This window comes from Melanostigma gelatinosum (genome assembly GCF_949748355.1).
Source record: "Melanostigma gelatinosum genome assembly, chromosome: 11".
NCBI lineage: Eukaryota > Metazoa > Chordata > Actinopteri > Perciformes > Zoarcidae > Melanostigma > Melanostigma gelatinosum.
In genome coordinates, this window is record NC_136644.1 from 19,100,341 (window position 1) to 19,122,741 (window position 22,401).

A 22,401-nucleotide genomic window follows, 5' to 3' on the forward strand; every position below is an offset into this window, starting at 1 on the left:
CGGACTGAAGCAGAAAGGCGACAGTTCAACACTAAACCCGTCCGTATCACGGCAGTCTTCTTCTCTCCGCCCCCTTCTCCGCTGCCGCACGCAAAATAAAGCGAGCGCGTCACCGACTGGCCACCGTCAGCGTGCAGGAGGCGGAGGCACGTGAGGTGTTGAAGGAATGATTAAAGTGTGATTATGTTTCAAATTAAAACAAAACACTTTTCCACTTTTTAAATTATAATATTAAACTTGACTTTTGTTTCGGGTATGGCCTTATTTCTTTAGTTCACGAGCGGATTGTTTAGCAGACATAATAAAAGTTATATACCCACTCTTTCCATAGATAACGTCTCTCAGCTTGTGGAGTTGTGGGCTACTGTAAATTCATTAACAAAGCAAATGGAAACTCTTGAGATGTGAGCAAACGTTTCCTGTTTTCTTTAAGTCTTTTGAATAACACCAAGGCCATTCACCTGCTACTATTTTTAGAGTTAGTTATTTATTTTTGCACAATTCAAACAACTACATTTAAAATCATCAAACATAACAGAAATAAATGAATCACAGTGCAGGAAGAGACAGAAAGCTAACTTGGCTTATTTTATCTTTTATTTATGAAAATGTTGATACCATTCCCTCCCAGTCCTCCTGTTCTACCAGCAACATCTCGTCAGAGACAATCTGTTCCACTTCTTAGTTCCTGAATCACATCCCCATTTAGTTACATGCAGTTTTTCACTTCTTCCTGTAAAATAAAGGAAGAATAACTGCGCTTGTTTGAGTTTCTCTCATTTTATTGGTTTGGACTACAGAGGAAAACCATAAAGGCAGTTTACTTTAAAACCAAAACATGTTGGTTGATTTTTTTTGCCTTTCAAATGATAAATTAGGCTTCTTAGGAATCATGCATGGAAGCTGACACACACGCACACACTTGTTTTCATTATTTGCCAGCATTAAACTTAACCTAAAGGAGCTGAAAGAACTGACCGCATGCAGTTGCTTAAGAACACATTTTATTTGGTAAAACTAATTCGTTTTAAAGTTATTTCCATTTCATTCCAACTCATTTCCATACTGTCAAACGAAAATAAAACTGTTCAGTGTCCCCTTTTTCAAAAAGGGATTTCTGCACCGTTTAGTTTCATCCTCTGTTAAGTGGAAATGACCACTGTGGCGTCATGGGAAAACATTTAGAATTTATCAAATATTTCCCAACCAAAGAGGGATTCTTTGTAAGAATTTCCATTTTCTTTTCACAATGCAGAGTATCACTGTGCGCTGTATGTTTCCATGTGTCACTACACACATACTGTACATCATCATGGGTACTGAAGTGACCTCCTTTGGCCAAATACAGAACTTCTGATTTTAGATTAAAGTGTAATAGTAATGTCCATGTCCGTCCAACAGAGGGCGACATACTCCTCACTATCTTCACTTTCCTTCCTCACGGGACAAAAGCATGCACACTCCAACATCACACCCATGTGTTTGTTGGACATGTCTCTCCAAAACCAAGGGCCTCCGCTCTTCTGGAACCGCTCTACACAACACTTTGGATCCTTTCTGGCAGCAGGGATTTGCACCGAGCTATTTTGAGCAGCTCTGTTAGTTTATTTGATTTCACTGTCGCTCATGGTTTGGGCTTTGCACACTCCCTTGCAGGCGACCTCAAACGCAGCTCCCTTGTAGGTTGCGACACACTGGTCGCTGGTGCGTAGGTCCGGCAGAACCTGCTCCCAGACCTTGTTTTTGGGGTTCAGCTCTTTGTCTGGTTCACCTGCAGTCAAGAAATCAGTTTGATACATTAGAAGAAGCTATACCTTGTTCCCTTCTCATCCGCCACAAATGTCGAGTATACACCTTGCATAATCGAATCAGAACAGCAAAACCATGGCCAGTAAAATGCTTCCTTCAATCACAATATTCCTGGTGTCGGTTTGGTTGGAAATGGTTGTTCGATTTAATTTGATGCTTCTGGTTAAAATGTAATAGTACCTGGGAAGCTCGGGAAAATAACTCTGTCCCCTGGTGCTGCTCCGCTTGGAGGTTCAAGGATTTCAACCTCGTCGGGTGAGCTGGCACACATCACCATAGCCTGGGACACCAGAAGAAGAACAATCCTTTCATGAAATGATGTATGTCACATCTTAGAAAATAATGATATCATTTATTGAGGTGCATCCTTTTAGTATTTATCATATGAATTTAGAATCAGTTATGTTGTTAAGATAGATCATTTAAAAAAGGCTTTGGAGTATGCGTTTGTTTTGCTTAATATCTAATCAATAACAGACAGTCAAAGACCATTTCCCTCAAACTCAGAAAGAATTTCCTCAGATATTTTTATCTGGTTTGCTTGACAGAAACAGAGAATATTCTGTAAATAAGATTTAGATTTTAGATCTTAATGTTATAAAAAAAAAAAGGGGCTCAAACTATGTAAAACAGCCCCAGACCAAAATGACACTAAAGTATGTGACCTAATAAACCAATCAACAGGCAGCTGCAGCAACAGTGTGCTCGTCATTAAAGCTGCAGTCAGAAAGCACTTCATTGGGCTGTGCTATACATCACGGCAGCTCCATCAACAGTTTTACGAAGCTAATCTAACTTTTTTTGTTTGTGCGTGGAAAGGTTGTCTCATCGAGATATTTTTCTTAAGTTTTAAACTTTTTGGCAAAGTCAGACCGTGTTTTAAATACATGACCTCAGCAGCCATATGTTCTGATTTAAATGACACACTATAAAGTATGTGTCCACATACTTTTGGTTTGGGGCTGTTTTTTGAGGTTTGGGGAAGCGAATTAAGGGAAATATTACTGCTACACCACACGACGATATTTTAGACAGTAGTGTGCGCCTAACTTTGAGGCAAAACTTTAAGGAAGGCCCTTTCCTGTTTAAACATAACTTCCCTGTAGAGCCTTTCTGCACAGAGCACAGCGGACCCCTTTGGGAGGAATTGGAATGCCGACTGCAAGCCAGACCGTAACATCCTAAATCAGTGCCTGACCTCATTAATGATGTGTGTGTGTGTGTGTGTGTGTGTGTGTGTGTATGAATCTCTTCTGAGAATTCTTGTTAACAAATTCAACAATGCACAAAGTTCTGTGACCTGACTTCTGGTAGTTATGAGAGCTAAAACAATAAATCGACATTCAACTAAAAATGTATCTGCAGCTATTTTGAGAATGCATTCATTATCCCTTTTCACCAGCTTCTTAAATGGGACTTTTTCTGCTTTTCCCCTGTATTCTAACATTGTAAGTTGAATAAGTTTTGTTTTTTGAACTGTTAGTCTGACAAAATTACGTCAACTTGACCTCTGGGAAATTCTTATGTTATAACAAAAATGTTCAGACACCAATCAATCAAGAATATAATCAGTAGATTTATTGTTAAGTCTAAATAATCGTTAGCACATGATATTCAAAAGAATCTGTACCTGGTGCAGAGGTATGTGCTGAGCTAGCTCACTGACCACCGTCCTGGGACACGTCTCTCCAACATCGACCTGCTCCACATACAGACCATCAGTCTCTGGGAGCTGCACAGTTGAGATTGTACGTCCAACGCGCAGGTCCAGACGCGACACGTCCACCTTGGCGTTATCTTGGCTTGGAGCTGCCTGCTTCTTCTCTGCTTTCTCCCCTCCTTGCATCAAAGAAAGACACGTACTGCGTATAATAATCATGCACAGAGAATCCCAATGGATTTTAAATGTTTCTTCACAGTAGAAATCTGATATAACACTGCGCTTGTATGTGAAAATCAGACGGTAGATATTCATCGAGTGTCAAGGAAAGTTTGGATGATGAGATGCATCTGTGAGAGTTGTATGCTAAACTCAATGTGCATAATATTATGAAAAATAATTGGTTTAAAAGCACTTAATAGTTCTGCAAATTGGTAATTTATGGGAAATTATACATAAAATAGCGGAATGACACTCAACAGCTGCAGCATCCAATAATATTTTTGTTAATAATGCTTCCAACTTTGTGTCAACAGTTCGGGAACAGAGCTTCCCTGTTTCAACACGAACATGCCCCTGTGCACAAAAGCCAGTTCCACAAAGAAATGTTTTTCTTATTAGTTGTGGAAGAACGTGACTGAACTGCACAGAGCCTCGACCGGGGGAACACATTTGGGATGAACTGGAATGCAGACTGTGAGCCAGACCTTATTACCCAAAATGAATGCCTGACCTCACTAATTCTCTCGATGCTGAATGAGAGAAAATCCTGTGGAAACCATTTAAGGAGAACGGCGGCAGCATGTTAATGTCCATGGTTTCGGAGTGAGACCAAGTTTTCTGAAGTACAAATAATGGAAAGTAAGGAGTGACCGATATGTCTGCCTCTTCCTCGTTTCCTCCACTACAGACAATCAGCTGCGAGTACATTGTTGTAATTGCTCAACTATTGGGGCGCAGTATTTCTGCTGGAATTGTATTGCCTTGTAGATGTGGCTGCATGTGACAATTTGTTTTTACATAGAGCTGCAACTGAGTAAAAGATGCAGATCACAACTGCTCAGAGCCCACGGTGACATTCAGACTGTTTGAAAAAGCCCAAAATACACAGATATTCTGTTTATTATCATATAAGGCAAAGGGGGGGAAAAAAAGCAAACTCACATTTGAGAAGCTGCAACCAGCAATTGTTTAGAATTTCTTCCTTAAAACTTTAAAATTGCTGCAGAGTTTTAGTTGATTGGGTAATTGATTAATCAAATATTTACATAACGCTGTGTTTAATCTAATTGCGACACATTGACACAGGTCAACTATGGAGCAGGTAGTGGGCCAATAAAAGCAATAAGCAATAAAATGCATATTTTGAGACGTTTAGATTGTGTTTTGAATAAAATCTAGTAAACCAAACTATAATAATCGTGTACTGTGACTGAATGGGTGTAAATGTCTGTCTCCAAACCTGTGGAACCCTTTTAGAAGAGCAGCTGGAGGGAGAGTTGCTGTGTCAATATGAATGTCGGTGATATGTTGCCAAAAGTATGACTAACATTACACTTGTATGGGATTGTTGAACCTCTGCTTCCCTGAACTCACCTTTAGGCTTGTTGTACGTGGACACTCGGCCACGGAAGCCCATCTCATGCAGCTCCCGGCGGATGGTCCTGGGGCTCACGCTGGCCCCGGAGGCGGTCTGAAACTCGGCGGTGAGAGCTTCCACCGAGGGCGAACAGTTTTGCAACGCTACTTTCTCCAGGACTTGACGGTCCTCCTCTTTGAGCTTGTGCGGTCGCCCGCTCCGGGGCAGAGCCGTCGTTATTCCTCCACGTTTCCACTTCAAGATGACAGCGCTCACGGTGGACCGCGGCAGGTTCAACAGGGCGGAAATCTCCCGGACAGACTTTTTGCACATGTGACATCCAACCACGGTCCCCCGCTGGAAGTCACTGAGCTCCTCGCTGCGACCCATTCTACCGCAAATGTCTGCAGTCTGCATTGATTTCGCCTCCTCCTGTTTGTCCCTTTTCTTCTTCTATGTTTTTGGCAGTTTGAATACTGCCCTCCACAGGATACAAATACACATAAAATAACAGTAAGAACAGGCCTACAAATGTAAATTACACAAGAATTAAGTCAGAATTAAAGGCAAGAGAGGTACGATTAGCCGCAAAAATCAATCATTTTATAATATGATGATGTAATGATAGGCTAATGTTAATGCATATTTTAGGAACAACACCTGAACACATTGTTTTAATAATGACAATAAAATACTTTACAGTATAAAGAAGGATACATTACAGAGGGTTGGAAACAAAAACAATGATTTCAAGAGGTAAAAACTAGATGATGATTACTGTAAAACAATGTACAATCAGTTCGGTGAAATCCTGATGAATGAAACATTTATTTTGAGGAGGGATTTAAAAGAAGACAGATTTAGGTTGTTGTCCTTGTCATGTAAAGTTTACAAATGTGGCGGGCCGTGCATTTTATACCAGTTCATTTATTTCATCATGAACCTGTATTTATTGGAGTTTGTCCTCCTCAAGGTCAGGAAACACCTCATATTCTTTCCATTCAAAAAAGTGCTCATAGGAACCTTAAAAAGAACCAAATTCTGACATCAAATCTTCTGAAATATAGAACATCAGAGTAGTATTTGGTTGCTCAGCTTGTATGCAGCATGTTGTCAGAGCTCAGCTCAGCAGGAACATTGTTTTCTTTTTCCAGACTACAGTAGATGGCTGTAGTCTGCTTTCCTTGACTTTAGCGCAATCAGTTGCTCTCAAACATCACAAGTTCGGATAGTGTTTATGAACTGCTCTCCTTATTTGGCGAAATATTTTTTTATAGAGTTACTGTAAAATAAACAAGTTCATCAAAGTTGAAAAAAACCTGATTCAATTTATTATAACTCACAATCAGAGACATTCCTGCATGTGCACCATGGTACAAGAAAAAGGACAGAGACACCGCTAATCATACTTACAATTATTTTATATAACAAAATAGCAATGCTGTTATTTCTGCTGGGTATAGTGTACAATATGTTGATACTCCCCCAAACCCCACATACGCACAATAGTACAGATAAAAGATCACAACAGTAAACAATAAGCAACAACTGAGTCATGTGCCATGTTCAATACTGTACTTTCTCAAAAGCTGAACATTAAAAATAGTCTTCCTCAAGTCTCCTCATTCACTGGAAGGTTAAACTGCAATATAGGGAAATTTACACAAACAAAAGAACACGTGACAAGAAAACAAAATGAAATATATAGCTTTGATTAACTACAAATTATTAGGGAATTGCGGACAGTTCAAATAATGTGCTCCTCAATGTTGCAGGTACAATACGTGGAGTACACCAAGGTCTTTAGTGTTCCTTCGGATTCTATTTATTCCTACAAGAGAGTTGTTATTGTGAGTATGAGACAAGACGACAGAAGAAATTCAAAGTGTTGACAGAAAGACAAGGAGAGCAACAGATGTCGATGTTTCTGGGTTATTATCTTATGTATTGTGCCGTCTCATTAGGCTGGCTGAGACTTAAACGTCTGTATCTATGATGTGCTGGCAAGAATCACAATCATCCTCCACCTTCATATCCACAAAGCAATAGATGCGTAGACGTAAATCGGGCTTTTTATCAAATAGACAGCATTGTCTAATAGATAGTGAATGAAAATGTACATTCATGAATGCGTCCAACTGCAGGCAGTGTTTCACGGTTAAACAAAATATTCTAACTTCTTACTTTAGTGTTATCTAGAAAGTAGTGTCTCTGGGTATCAAGCTGCTACAGCTAAGGACATACATTCTTATAAAATGCTCGGAGAAATAAAGAATTATAAAGTACCCCTCCTGAAACCAAGGCTTTCATGGAACACTCAAACGTTTGTCCAAACATTCAATACTCCTTCAATGATCGACCCAGACCGAGGAGTGTGGACATGTGTGTGTTATATAACAGAGTCCCTGGTGGAGTGCCTGGCGGCACGACAGAATGGAAACAATGACTGGAAGAGAAAACCAGCCAGTTAAATTCCAATGGTGCCATCGACTCAGTCAGTGGAGTCTGTGCTTCTTCAGTGTGTAAGTCGTCAGGAATGTGAGCGAAAACGTATCAAATCAACGATTGGATCCTACCGATCTTCTTCAACATGACATTACTGAAAAAGTAATGAGGCGGCGATTGGCAGGACGACGACAGACAAACAAAAGTAGAAGAATGAAGTCCATCAAAAACTGTTAAAGGTGATGAACGTTAATTAACAGTATGCATCACTGCAGGAGTCTAACAGTACAAGCAAAAAGTACACCTTTATTTCTTTGTTTTCATCCTCCTTCCACACTAAGCTGGTGTTTTCCGGTAATAATTTTCAGTAAGTTTGTTACTACCAGCAACCCATTTGAAATGTAGATATAGCTGATCCCCTTGTTGTCATTAAGCTGGATCTACGTCTTTATAAATCTCACACTACAGTTGAATCAAAGGGAGTAGAAGGGGACAAAAAGGACCTTTAACCACCGGCGAATCAGCCGACTAACCTTCATCCTCAGCACACGGTGGCTGTGATGCAGTTTTGTTGTTTGCTGACTTTTGAAGACTAAGTAATGTAGCCGTTTTCCGGTTTCTTCAGGTGTTTTTGTTTTAGAGATTTTTGCGAGGGCTGTATGCATGTAGGTTTCCAAAATTAGCCGACTTAGCGTGGACCGATTCCAAACAAAACCTCTCAATTATCCCACTGTAAACATTTTCACGCTGTAAGCTTTTCACATGCCATATAAATACAGGTCCGGAGCATCAAATTCCTCAAATGAAAACCCTGACTGGGAATCCAAATGCATGGTATTTGTCAGGCGATGCATAGCGCCCTCCTTTTCCACCAAAACAAGTCCCACTTTCAATAGACGTAAACCATCCAATTCTACGCCCTCACTGCATTTCAGGGCCATTCTGTTTTACAGCCGTAGGTCATCAGTGTGCATGAAAAGACAATGTTTAAAATACTACTGATCATCTTGACACAAAGACTGGTTTGAATATCTATACCGACTGGTTTGACAAGTGTTGGAAGTTTGTCTACAATGTGTGCACCATGCCAGAATTTGGTACTGACAACTACCATTGACTGCTGTGTTTAGCAGCAGAGTGAACACAGATATGAACACTTCCCTCCTGACAGACAGCAGGGAGTGATCACCAGCGCGGTTTGTTGTGATAACTTGTAAAACAGCAGCAGTTTCAGTCGGGCAGTGGGTGACATCGCCTCAAACTGCTTATGGCAAACTATGATTGTCAAATGGTGAGGACAGAAATATCTACCTTGTGTTTGGTTATTTTCTCTTAACAACAGGAATATTCAGTTGGTAAAAGATAAGTTCTAAATGCAGTCCTCACAAAATTAGTAACAGAAACAGTTACATTTAGAAATTCAGAAATGACAGCATAACGTGTGCATACATATTCCAACTCTTTGAATGTCACATGACCACACCTACGCTTCAGGTGTTCAAGGGATAATAACGTGTACCCAAGTCTGAAGTTGAAACATAGCTGGTGGTGAATTCACACCAACTATTGGACTCAGAATAAATTGCTGATATAGGCTCTATACATGCTATGTATTCATTACATCAGTAAAAACATGTTGGCAGTGATCTCGTACCAAGAAATCAAACAATCTGCACATATCTTGAATAACAATTAAAGCTGCAATCATACCTTAAGGATACCCTGCTGCTTCTGTGCTTATAGTGTGTCCAGCAACAGGTTTAGAAACATTATTTTGTAATGGTAAACTCAGTATTAGGCCTTAAAACAACCTATTACTTTCCAGATACTAGGTTTACAAAATTAAGAGCATATCTAGTGCCCCCAAACGGCTCTCAACATGGCAATTTGCTGAGCCGGTGGCTAACCGCGCTAACTGTGCAAAGAACACCAACAGTGCGGCCAGAGCTAACAGCGTTAGTTAACAGGTAACAGCGTTGGTCAGGACGGTGTTATCAGCTGTAACCGCTGTGTGAGAGCAGTGCAGAGCAGCGGCCGTGAGCTTATAGGTGGGGCACGCTCACATGCATTAAAAAAACCTGTGCGACCGGCCTGACAACGTCAGAAAAGAACAGAGAAGTTCGGATTACAAAGCACACAGAGGAAGAGCGACTCTTTGCTCAGGTAGACATCACTCCACTGTATCGTCACATGTCAAATAAATGTTTGATGCTACATTAATTCTCTGAATATCGTATCAAGAACCTTTAAAGGATGTGAAAAGATTACGTGTTACAAAAACTGGGCCACCACATTGTGAGAGCTGTGATTGGCTGTCTTGTGAGCATAGCAGTCAAACCAACTAAATTGTGAGGTGTGGCTGCTCGGAAACGAACAAGCAACACGTCCACACATGCAGGGACAAATCGGTTTTTCAGTGAAGACAAAACTGGGGGTGTTTTGTGCTGCTATGGTGTCTTGCTCATTTGCCCTTCTTCTGTGTAGTCACTTCCACCAGGGGGCCAGAGACGTGGCAAATCTCTGGGGGGGCCCCGGTCACTTAGTCATGCTTTTGTCCTCCTTTTCCTGGCGATTCATGCTTTTTATCTCAACTTTCATCGGCTCAGGATTTGGCCCGATCACATTCTTGCTCCGTGGACAAGTCTACTTCAGGCATGCCCACGTCCACGCCCATGATGATAGAGGTGTCTGAATCACTGCTGGGTGGACGCTGGTGCCCACCTGAGGGGGGAGAGAGGGAGGTAATTTAGAAAGAATAATCTGCAATACCATTAAGGACAGCGCTCATTATTCAGGCTAAAGACACAACACAATCGGTCCTCCATCACAGCCAACAGCAGAAATCCTGACAGTGTCATCCCCTGCTAACTGCCCACCAGTGACATTGTCACAGTCAGCTCAATAGTGGTGCGACATATGACAGATCATATCTGATTCACATACTAATTAGTCTTGATGAGATCACCTGCTTGTGGCGAGCTGGTCTCCTGCTTAAAGTGCCTTAAATCCGAACCCATTGGGGCAAATTTGTTTTTAATTTTTTTGCCTCCCAGTAGTGCCAACGCACAGATAATGAATATATTCCTCTGCTCTAGAAGCAGTATAAGGAGCACAATATTTACATGATAACGTAGCTAATAAACCGTTAAGTCTTCAAAATGTCAAATGTCTGCCAAAAAAAGACCCTGAAATGTTCTAACAACCCGTAGCAATGTCTTCTTTTCTTTGAACTATTAACAGTCCAAAATATATTAAGTTTACTGCAATAAAGAACAAATAAAAGCAACAAATATTTATATTTGAGAAACTGGAGTCAGCAAATGACAAATTTCCAAAAATGACAAACAATTAATCAAATATCAAAAATAATTGCAGATTTACTTTTTTTTTTTTTTTTTACAATTGACTAATCTTTGCAGCTCTACTTATTACTTGACGCTAGAAAGTTAAAAAGGTACAGATGCAATAAGTGTGGACATGTGTGTGCCTGGAAGTGTAGAAGTGTTGGAGCGAGTCTATACGTGCTGAGCAGAAGGATTTGGCACTCGTTACTCAAACACCTTATGTTTTCTTTACCGTTACACTCTGCACTTACAGGTCTTTAAAACCACATTAAAGTTTCATTACAAACCCTACGCTGACAGTAACCTGACTGCAAGAACATCAGTAAAACCACTGGGAAGTGTAATTACATGGATAGAGCTGGAGTAATGTACAATTTACAGAACATAGTGGCATTAAATCCAAGTACGATCCATAAATGGCCTGCTGTATTTATTGTTGCATAGATTTACTGATTTGGTGTCAAAATTTGACTTTTATCTTCGAAGCCCAAATGCAGATGAATGTTTTTTTATTCTATTATTCTTTTTGTACTTTATTTAAAACCATATATGTATTATCACACATGTAGAAATTGACCTCAGAGGGTTTTACAATCTCTACAGGATACGACATCCTCTGTCCTTGGACCTTCACATTGAAAAACGAACCCCCCACACAAAACGTTTAACCCAATAATGAATAAAACATAAAAATCTCCTCCCTAGCCATAGCATAGGTGTTATATCTGACTCAAAACTGTGCTCCATCTCTGTTCTGTGGAAATGTTTTTGGCCCCAGATGCTAAATGGCAGAAAGAACACGTGTATGTGCATGACTGTTGCTGATAGCTAGCAGATGTTTAACGGTCGTCAGTTAAAGAAACAACCCTCAGGCGTTTCCATAAGGTGCTAAAGTCTACAACACACTTCAACATAAATATTTGAGTGTAAGTGAGTTAGGCTGTTCCGGAAGGGGAACATCTGAATTAGGGAACACTGATCAGGTGGCTGCTGGCCTGATTAAGGTCTCAGAATAAACAATTCAACCCTCAAATGTCAAGAGGAAGGGGGAATAAAACCAGAACCGGGACAGTGATAAAAAAGTCTTGTCAACTCCTTTCGGTCCCAAAGTATTTTCAAGCACAGGACAGAGCAGGAATCAGGCAACAGTCAAAGACTTCACCGTGTTAAATAATGGAGACACAAAGAAATGGACGGAGAGACATACTGTTGAGTATGTGCGGATAATTTTGTATTTACTGTAACTTTGAATTAAAACAGAATGTAACAACTTCCCATCTTAGCTATAAATCAAAAATCCATTTGAGTGACTGTCAGGGCTTTACATCTACGCTACAAATGTGTGATGTTTGGACTTACACCTGGCGATGAGCTGGCTTTCTCCTGCCTGAAGTTCTGTCTCTTCATCAGGATGGAGCTGCTGTAGGTCTGTCGCTTCTTCGGCTGCGTCCAGAACCACCGATCTCTCATTAACCGTGATTTCACTCGCCCCGCTGGTAGGGTTGACGTGTGGACCGCCGACAGATGTCTCATAGTCGGGAGGAACGTCATCTAAACAGTCTGCGTTGAGCTGGGACATGGGAAAGGTCTCTCAATCTCATGAATGCTATGAGTGGTCATTTATTTTATGAAAGAGAGAAAATGAGAAAAACATAATAAATCAAAAAGGACCTTACTGCAATTCCCAAGGCTTTGAGAATGTTCATTTTACACATGGGACACGTCCGGTGGTCTTGTAGCCACGGGTCCACACAGTGCTTATGGAAGACATGCCTGACAAAACAAGAACGCGGTCCACACATAAAACATTCAAAATCAAATGACTGCTCGTGAAATGTGTATATATCGGCAGCTCTGGTACATGTGATGATTTTATGCCTAGACGCCTAGTTTTAAAGATACGGTACGTACAACAAGGATCAAGCACACACGGACATTACCTGCATGGTAAAATCCTCACAACATCATTTGGCTTATAACCTTCAATGCAAACTGCACAGTTGTCAAAGTCTGACTCAGTCTCCTAAAACACAGAAAGACAGAAATGAAATAGATGAATATGCCAATTTACAACTAATACAGTATAAAATACTTCACAGAATTCATTACACCGGGCAAAAAATGTTTCAAATGGGATTCACGTCAGCTATCTGTCCACATTGCACTCAAAACAGCCCGGATAGCTTTGTTCACGTCACCTGGCACTGCACACCAGTTCATCACTTTTGGGAAGAAATAACTGAGTCACTGTCTGTCTTCCTGGTCCCTTTATCCCCTTCACTGTGCTTACTAGGAGACATCTCAACAATACATCTGAGTAAAACAAACCGCAAATTACTCCTTGTGGCCCGAACTATCGCCAAGAAAACTATCCTCATGAACTGGAAATCAAGGAATAATACACACATCGCACACCGGAGAAACTTAATGATAGAGTATATGTCAATGAATAATCTAACCTCATCCATCATATACAATACAACAGAACACCATTCCACCTGGTCATCCCTCACTATTTCTGCATCCAAGGAGGCTATGATGGTACCAGTTTGTTGTAATGATGAGTAATTGATTCAATTAAACAGTCTGCGTGTGTTAGTGGATGAATGTCTACCTTTGATAAAGCCGGTTTGATCTGGATGAATTATGGATGGAGTGACTTTGTCTAATCTGTGAGTTAATGCCTTAGTGATGATTTTAATATCTACATTGAGAAGAGAAATGGGACGGTAACTAGAAGGAAGAGTTGGATCTTTGTTTGGTTTGAGGAGGAGTGATATACTGGCTGTGTTCATGTTGGCTGGAAATTGCAAATTTTGTTTTATTTCAGTTATCATTTTGTTAAAGAGTGGAGCTAGAATGGACCAGAAGTGTTTATAGAACTCAGCTGGGAAGCCATCGGGACCTGGTGCTTTGTTATTGGGCATAAGATTGAGAGCAGTAAAAAGTTCGTCCTGTGTTAATGGTGAGTCAAGTATGTTGATTTGTTCTTTGTTAAGCTGTGGTAAATCAATGCTGTTGAGAAATTAATTGATGTCTTCTTGATTTAGGTTATTTTTAGATGAATATAAATTGGCATAAAAACGTCTGAAGATTTTATTTATTTCATCGGGTGAATTTGTGGTCTTCCCTGCAGAGTCCTTGATGATTGAGATTGTTGATTTTTCTTTATTTCGTTTAATTTGCCAGATATTTACCGGATTTATTGCTGTGGTGAAAATGTTCTTGTCTAAGTCTGTGTATGAGGAATTGAGTTTTATTATTTATAATTTCATTTATTTGGAATTTGTACTTTCTTAATTCGTTCTGGGTTTCCGTTGGCGAGTTACTTGCATTAATGGTTTCGAGTCGGTTGATTTGTTGTTCCAGTTCAGCTTCTTGTTGTTTTTCGTTCTTTTTTTTGTAACCAGAGAATGAGATGATTATTCCTCTAAAAACTGCTTTCCATGTTTCCCACAGAAGGGTTGGTGATGACTCTGGGGAATCATTTATTTCTAAGAAGGACGCCCACTCTTTTTTAATAAGACTATCAAACTGAGGGTCTTTGAGAAGAGACGTATTGAAGCGCCATCTCGTGATAGGTTTATGTAGGGTAACTCTGTTCCAAATAAATGTTACGGGAGCATGGTCGCTAATAATGATAGGATGGATCTTCGAGTCTGAAATATTAGATATGATTGAATTGCTGTTGAGGAAGAAGTCAATGCGCGAGTATGAGTGGTGAACTGGTGAGAAGAATGAGTATTCTCTTGAGTTTGGGTGCTGTAATCGCCAAATATCGGCAAGACCAAAATCACTCATGAACTGTTTTATCATGTCTGTGGATTGCCAGGTACGCTTATTATTTGGATTTTTAGATCTGTCCACTGATGGGTCGATAACTGTGTTGAAATCACCTCCTGTTATGACTGGGCAGTTACAAATGTTTGAGAAGGATCAAAAAAAATTGCCAAAAAAGGATGAGTCATCAGTGTTTGGGCCATAAACATTACAGATTGTGACTGTAATGTCAAGTTTGCCTACTTATATAATATATATCTACATATCAAATAGAATAAGTACTGTATAATTCAATTAATGTCCATAATAATCATGTATGTACAGCTTTTAAAGTCACTGTATAGCCAAAGATGCTTTGAGGTTTATGTGACATGTACTGTTACCTTGTCTCCTTTCTTAATTGTGCGTACTTGCAGCTTACTGATGGCCTTTTTGGCAGCATCTCCCAAACGTCTCTGTGGATATAAAAACAACAGTCAGTCACTCAGCAGTGTGTGCAGGTATCTCATTAGTCTGTTGATATACAGTAAATACTGCAAACTGGTCTACATCAGCTGACAAAAACCACAACACACCTCACACGCCTACATGTTCATGTGCACCTACAAGAAATTTCGCAAAATCAAACATCGCATGTCGCTTTGCTGTGGACTTCTCAATTTGATCTCTTCACATTTGTTTTATTGGAAATGAATAGAGCAGCGTCGACGTCTACTACTGTAAGATAAAGTGCAGAGTATAAAACACCACCACTGAACCACGGTAAATCAGTGAACCATAATGAAAAAAAAACGAATTAACTAGGGAAAGGTTTTCCTGTTTTTTGGCATAAAAGAAAAATGATGGTATGTTATTTTTTTTCTTATAAGATTAAAAAGTATTTATAGAAGAATATGAGAGGAACCGGTGCCGGCATAAAAGAAATGATGGTATATTATTTTAAAGAAAAAAAAGATTAAACAGTATTTATAGAAGAATATTAGAGGAACTGGTGGCGGCAGTTTCAGAGAATTGACACGCTTTAACAGTTGCCTTACTGAGCTGCCTTGGAAATAAAATGAGAGCAGATTTGTTCAATTCTGTACAATAATCAACATAATTCATAAAGTGAAAACAGTGGTTGTCACGGCACCGGCTCCTATCATAACAGGCACAATGATGAATTGTTATTACAGACGTCACAAGAACGTCAGAGGCCATTCATTATAAAGAGAAGGCAACAGCAAGTATTTGCTCACAGGGCCAGAGAGCCGAGTTGGTTGATGGTTCACCGGTTTTCCCCGTCTCTGTTCGGCCAGCTGTCAGGCTAATTCTGGCATCTCCTTAAAGCTTTACAGACCCGACACCAGATGGAAAAACGCATGGGCCAATGTCAAGACCGAGACCACAGCACTGTCAGAAGCCCTTCCAGGCAGAAACACATCAGCTCATAGTCATACTTTGATTACAACAAAGTGCACACAAGCCATACCTGATTGCGGTCTCGTGCGTTAGCGTAGCGGAACCTCTGGATGTAGTAGAAGACGAGCCAGGCCAGGGAGATGATCATGAGGACGATGAAGGAGATGGAGACAAACACTACAGACGTTCTGCTCACGTATTTCTGCAGGTTGCGGGTTCCGATGGAGATGTACAGCTTGACCATGATTTTCTGCTCCAGCAAGGCCGCGATCTCACGACCTTTAGGCTCTGGGATCATGATGGCCACAACTTCGCCTGTACCTGCACACACAGACATCACAGGGAAGTACCAGTTTAGATGTTTAGAAGATGAATCAGGTCCATACTGTAGCTACCGCATCAATACCAAACATTTGCTGGTTCCAGCTTCTCACATGTGATGATTTGATCCTTTTCTTTGTCAAACATGATAGTAAACTGGATATCTTTGGGTTTTGGACTGTTGGTCGGACAAAACAAGACATTTAAAGACATAGCATCGGACCATTATACTGAAGTTTGACATTTCATTTCTCAATTGTTTTTGACAAAATTACTGTTTGGCAGTTTTATTCGACAGTTTGCAGTGAAGATAAACAGGAAATGTAGGAGAGTTAAAAGGTTGGCTTATGTTATGTGACAAATATTGGCTGTCAAATATCGATATCTGTACCTGTCTCAAAACATCCAGCATCTCGCAGGCTCCATTGTGTTTATCTGAGGTCCCATGGGACATAACTCTTGTGTTTCCAGTCACAATGAGGGACCAAGCCTCTACTCTCTTAGCCGTACAGCGGCCGGTTGATGATTCCAGGAGCTGTATTAACAGTCTGAGTACGGTTACATCATATTCCTTCTGCTGCATGTTTATGACTGCGGCTGCATTAGTCACGGTGGCTCCCTGTGGTCCTTGAGTCCACATAAACAGTGGCTTTGTGGATTTTCAGGATGTAGCAGCAATGTATTACTGCTGTCATACTCACAAATCCCTTTATGTAACAGGGCTGTTGTAAAATCTGCACAGCTGCTACATTTTATATGACCAGGTTTGAAAACCCAAAGCATCACCAGTTCTACTTTCATTTAAATGCAAGAATTAACAATCTTGGCTGAATAAATGTACACTTAAAGTACAGAAAATATATGCAAAAGCAAAGTAAAGAAATGCTTTAATGAATCATTTTTTTCGGGTCTGGTAGAAATGGGTCCAAAGCCCTTCATGTGTAGCTAACATCCTCTGGAAAAACAGCCAGATCCCAAACCACAGTATCTCCCCTGTTAACACACACAAAGGTTTATCCTGTATTATGGTGGCTGCTCCCTCAAAATGAGTGGACAAACTCTGCTACAAACAATGGCAGAGAAAAACAAAAGCTTGTGTTTGGACAGCAAACAGACGGCAACACGCTGCTGAACACTGCAGTGCATTCAGGCTCTCAGGCCACAAGCTGTCCCACTTCTTAACTGAAGTTTTTGCTTTTATCATTCTCACTGACATGAACATTTAAACAAGGTAAGAATGAGGTTGGAATACATTTTTAGAGTTTATGAAATGTGTTCGGAATTGTTTTTAAATCTCCTTTTCTTGTGCCTTATGTTTTGATGCTTTTAATGGTTTTATGTGAAGCACTTTGAATTACCTTGTTGTTGAAATGTGCTGTACAAATAAACTTGCCTTGCCTTGTAGACTTTAAAAAAAAAAAATGCCCCCGTATGGCCATCTTCTGCTTCACAGCCAGCAGAAATGAGGGAAGGCATAACATGTAAGATTTCCCTGAGCCTTATCTCCTTCTTCTGTTCACTGTGACGCAGCCAGAGCGGACAAAAATAGCTGCTTCTAAAACAGGAGGAGTGCAATGTCTGTGACTGACGCTGAACTTGTAAAATGATCGGCGTTTTCAGACCCACTTTGCCAAAATGTGATAGCAAAGAAGAATAGATGCTGAATGGGTTAATCCAGTGGACACCAACCTGTTCAGTGCTGGGAATTGAATTGATTTAACAGGCTTTTGGTCTGCAGAGAGGCACTGCGGCACAGATTACCACGCAATTAACTGGTAAATGCTTTATAAACAACCATGTACTAATCTCAACCCGACAGTTACTCAAAACAGACTGTGCAGACCATGCAAGTTTTGTTTTTTTAAAGTTGGTGACTGAAGGAATAGTTTGACATTTTGGGAAATATGCTTATTCACTTCCTAGATGCGAGTTAAATGAGCAGTTTGAAAACACTCTCATATCTGTACGTTGAACATGATGCTGAAGCCAACAGGCGATTAGCTTAGCTTAGCTTAGCATAAAGACTGCCAACAAGGGGAAACTGCTAGCCTGCCTCTGTCCAAATGTAACAAATTCCAGCCACCAGCAGCTCTAAAAAGGTACAATTACTCGACACAAAAATGCAAGTGTGAAAACAAAACGCCGTGGTTTTGCGGGTAACTGCTTCCCAGACTATTAAATGGTGCTGAGCAGTTGGTAGGCAACCAGCGGAGAGTCCAAGAAGTTTCTGCTCTAAAGGCAAAGAAATAGTCTGGAACATAGCCACCCATAAAATAGCAAATCTCATTTGTTTTTTGGCCATGTGAGCTGTTTCCAGTCTGTATGCTAATTCACTGCTGCTATCAAGAAAGCAAATAAGCACATTTCATATAATTCTTACAACTTTGACAGGAAACTGGCTGCACAATTTAAAGTATAAACCCTGCTCTTTCAGAGTTAAACTGACAGGTTCTGACCTGGCAGTATCTTGACTTTGACCCCACTCAGCCTTGGGGCTGTTAGGGTTGAATGAAATCAAGCCGTGAGAGGTTTCTGGCTCTGGCAACTGTGGCTTTTACAGCCCAGCTGTGTTGGCTCTGGACAGGAAAGTGCTCCATTCTTTCTTTGGCAGCCTCACATTTAATCTACACTTGAGGACCCGTGCCTTGGTCACTGTGCTCTGCGTTATGTTCCCCTTCTCTAAAAGCGTTGTCTTCACACCTCTCCTGGCTGCCGTTTCTGTCCCTTAAAGTGGCCCAGTTTATATTTACGTCATGGCTCGAAGCAGGGAAAGCCTGGTTTTCAATTTCATGTGAAATTGTGCATCATTCACTCACTTTTTAGCTTTGGGTTGTTCTCTACTTTCTCCTGAGACACGTCTCTGAATTTGAGTAAAAGCTTTAGACTTTTTGCATTGAATTCAAATGATCTGCTTTTCATGACAGGTGCCTCTGACACGTCCACTCAAAGAGACCTTTCAGTTAAAAACGTATTGTAATCAATTTGACCATTATGGTCAGGTGTTGTGTGCTTTTTGTTGCAACATCTGTTTCTCCACAGATCCTTTTGTCCAACAGCCTTAATGCATTGTGCTGTTGTCTGGCACGGACTCAGTGGTCTGGTCAGCCACACCTTCATTAAAACTAGCAACAAGCTGCCCGAGAGCCCATTTCCAATGGAAATACATATCCATTGGAAACTAAAGAGAATCTTGCAATAGGATCTCACCAGCTGTGACACCAAATCGGGCCAGGGGCGTAAATTTAAAAAACTTCCGACAACATCGGACCACACCCATCTCCGATCTCTGCCTTCATTTTTAATCTCAACTACACGCCTGTAAAGTTTCATGACTGCATCTGGCACAGTCCTGGGTAAGTATTGCAATGCAATCTGTCCACAAACCGCTAGAAATAAAAAAAACACCTGGCAGAGTACTTTGTGGTACAGTATTCCCGATACAGTAGGCGTCTCCATGACCACACTATGCCACAAAAAGACTCACAAGGTGGAAACAATACCTCATGCAGAGGGCTCTTCTCACAGCTACTGGAGGCCTTAAACTCAATAATCGAATCTGTTTGATCAGTTCAGGGTGAGATCAAGAGTTAGACTCTACAGGTAAAAAACACAAATAACTGCTTAGCAAGCTTGGAAGAAAACGCTTATTCCAACTGTAGTTTACTAAACTAGATGATACAATAAAGGTATTAATAAAGGTATTATAATAAAGGCACGATGGCCTGCTGTGTTTGGAGAAACAACCAAACATTAAAGCACTAGAACAGAGTGGCAGTATGAGAAGGGAATCTACTTTAAAAAGCAAAACTGACATCCAAGCCACATGTGTCAGCAGGTGTATGAGCTGATGAAGAGCATATGCAGAAAAAACTGATAATCTATTAATTCCAGGATCATTAAATCAATAGTAAAATTCCTGAGGTCATCACATTATTCATAAACACAAGTAAAAATGTGTTGTAAGTGGTTATTTTTGTCTTTAACATCTTACAATGGTGTCGTGGGAAGTTTTGGTTCCAGAAGTGGATACCAAACTTTTACCATATTATAAGAATATAATGGGAGTGCAACAAACTTCTTTTATGGGAATATTAACTGCAAATAAAAATATGAACCAACTATGAAGCCCTGAGTTGCTGCTGCTTGTTAAACTCATTGTGTTGAGTGAACTGTGAAGACTGAGGGAGACTCAAATCAGTGTGTTCATTTTTTTTATCAACTCAGAGCTTCTCTCATCTGAACGATGGTAGAAGGACAGTAGGATGCAAATGTTTAGAGCGTTCTTAATCATATGCATGTACATGTACACTGTGCATCCTTTAATCTCTCCCCGGTGACATTCATGAAGAGCCTTGTTGTTGAACTAAACTTTGTCTACGATACATTTTGAAGACATTTGTACCCTCATGCCTCCATCACAGGAATTACGATAAAAGGCATGTTGACTTGTTGTCTCTTACCTGGATGGGGCATTGTTATGGTGTCGTTTGCACTGCTAGAGCCCACATTGTATATGACAACTGCAGAGGCGTTGTAGTTTGCTACGTTCCGGATCTTCTCTCGGTATGTACAGTTCCCCGCAGCCACCAACGCCACCCAGTCAGTGTTTTGAAGGACTGGGGGGAACCTAACGTTTGGGTCGCACGCCTGTCTGTCCTGCAGACTGGTCGGCACCAGTACAAGACCTCTGGCTTCTTTTTTGGGCGACTGCTCGCCATACCGACCGCACTCGGTTTTCTCTGTCTTGACCTCGGAAGTGACGGGGTCCAGATAGGTGATGTTAACAAAAGCGGTGTACCATTCCTCTTTCTCTGCAACCGTGAAGTCCAGGCACAATAAGTGCACGAAACAAAACGACAGCAGCCACGTCTGGAGAGCCAGACTGCGGCAAGCTCGGACGAGGGACGGAGCCATAGTGCGGGCTGGTTTGGGATGCGATGGTCCCGGGTCTCGTCCTCACTAAGAAAGCTCGCACCACGCCCCTCTTCTTACAGCAGGAAACAAACAACATTAACGTTGCATGAGAGCCAGAGGCAGACACCAGCCATCATAGACGAGCTATCCTAACAGTTTGTGAGCTACGTGCAGAACCCACAACACACCACCACTTGCAGAAAAAGGCGACGCTGTGTGTGAGTTGTTGTTCACCGTCAGCTGTTTCCCGTCCTCGCCCAGGATTGGCTCACCGCTCATCTGCACGTGACCTGGTGTGCCTCTGACGCCGCATGTGGAGAAACTAAAACAGTCATAAATCATGTAATCCACTGCCAAAGAAAGACTTACACATGAACCTGGCACTTACAGTCACGAACGGTTTTGCATTGCTATTGCATTTGGTCTTTTCGTCCGGATCTAATATGTGTGACAAAACTGTAGAAACCACGCGGTTTTGTTTTGTCTATTTGTGCATCACAAGGAAAATTCATAATAAGTTAATAATGAATTATAACATATAAATGTTATCTTATTGGGTAAATTCGGGCTATGGAGACACTGGACTAATTATAGGCGTGTGCAGTGTTATCGTGTTATTAATAGTGGCATTTTGAAAGGAAGTTGCAAATTTAATTTAAAAAAGAAATTGAAATTGATATTTGTGTCATTCAATTTACTTATTATTTGTTATTCCATTCATCTGACAATTCATGTCTTCTTTTCCATTATTATGAAAAAAAAACATTCTGCATGACAAATTTGCTGCATCATCTGTGAAATTTTAAAGATGGATCAGTCTTCTATGGATACACTTGAAACCAACAAAGGTTGGGATGAGCCCAGTAAAGACATTAGTAATCTAAGATGTGTGTATACTGAAGTGAAATAGTTTACAATGTCTTTGAGATAACTATGTAATAGCTTTTCACGGGGCTGCTTGCCTCATGACATTGCTTTGCCAAGTACTAATAACAGCACTAACATCTAGTGTATGAAAGGAAAATCAATTCATCATTTCTAGAAATCTGAACATACAGTAAATGTGTTTATTAATTAATTTAATTGTAAGGTATGGGGTAAACAAACATTATACTAGTGAGATACATTTAGCTGCAAACATGGCAGTT

General features: G+C 40.6%; 2 protein-coding genes across 2 annotated transcripts; both read right to left on the reverse strand.

Annotated features, from left to right (window-relative positions):
• Positions 1–562: 562 nt before the first annotated feature.
• LOC306784985 (aminoacyl tRNA synthase complex-interacting multifunctional protein 1-like) lies at positions 563–5,485 on the reverse strand. The gene is made up of 4 exons (XM_079279199.1): positions 5,066–5,485; positions 3,440–3,648; positions 1,990–2,089; positions 563–1,771 (listed from the first exon to the last, which is right to left on the reverse strand). Exons 1-4 carry the CDS (start codon positions 5,463–5,465, stop codon positions 1,605–1,607), a joined length of 876 nt encoding a protein of 291 aa, XP_079135325.1. The 5' UTR covers positions 5,466–5,485; the 3' UTR covers positions 563–1,604.
• Positions 5,486–6,451: 966 nt separating this feature from the next.
• On the reverse strand, positions 6,452–21,441 carry rnf150a (ring finger protein 150a). The gene is made up of 7 exons (XM_079278987.1): positions 20,800–21,441; positions 16,089–16,339; positions 15,001–15,072; positions 12,778–12,860; positions 12,514–12,610; positions 12,197–12,407; positions 6,452–10,214 (listed from the first exon to the last, which is right to left on the reverse strand). Exons 1-7 carry the CDS (start codon positions 21,251–21,253, stop codon positions 10,096–10,098), a joined length of 1,287 nt encoding a protein of 428 aa, XP_079135113.1. The 5' UTR covers positions 21,254–21,441; the 3' UTR covers positions 6,452–10,095.
• Positions 21,442–22,401: the final 960 nt, after the last annotated feature.

What these genes read in the sequence shown, in the direction of transcription:
- rnf150a (XM_079278987.1), bottom strand. Translation starts at nt 21,253, where the DNA reads ATGGCTCCGTCCCTCGTCCGAGCTTGCCGCAGTCTGGCTCTCCAGACG. An exon ending in CATAACAATGCCCCATCCAG is followed by an intron (nt 16,340 to 20,799) that starts GTAAGAGACAAC and finishes CTGTGTGTGCAG; the next exon opens with GTACAGGCGAAGTTGTGGCC. An exon ending in ACGCACGAGACCGCAATCAG is followed by an intron (nt 15,073 to 16,088) that starts GTATGGCTTGTG and finishes TTATATCCACAG; the next exon opens with AGACGTTTGGGAGATGCTGC.
- LOC306784985 (XM_079279199.1), bottom strand. Translation starts at nt 5,465, where the DNA reads ATGCAGACTGCAGACATTTGCGGTAGAATGGGTCGCAGCGAGGAGCTC. An exon ending in AGCACATACCTCTGCACCAG is followed by an intron (nt 2,090 to 3,439) that starts GTACAGATTCTT and finishes CTGGTGTCCCAG; the next exon opens with GCTATGGTGATGTGTGCCAG. An exon ending in TATTTTCCCGAGCTTCCCAG is followed by an intron (nt 1,772 to 1,989) that starts GTACTATTACAT and finishes TCTTGACTGCAG; the next exon opens with GTGAACCAGACAAAGAGCTG.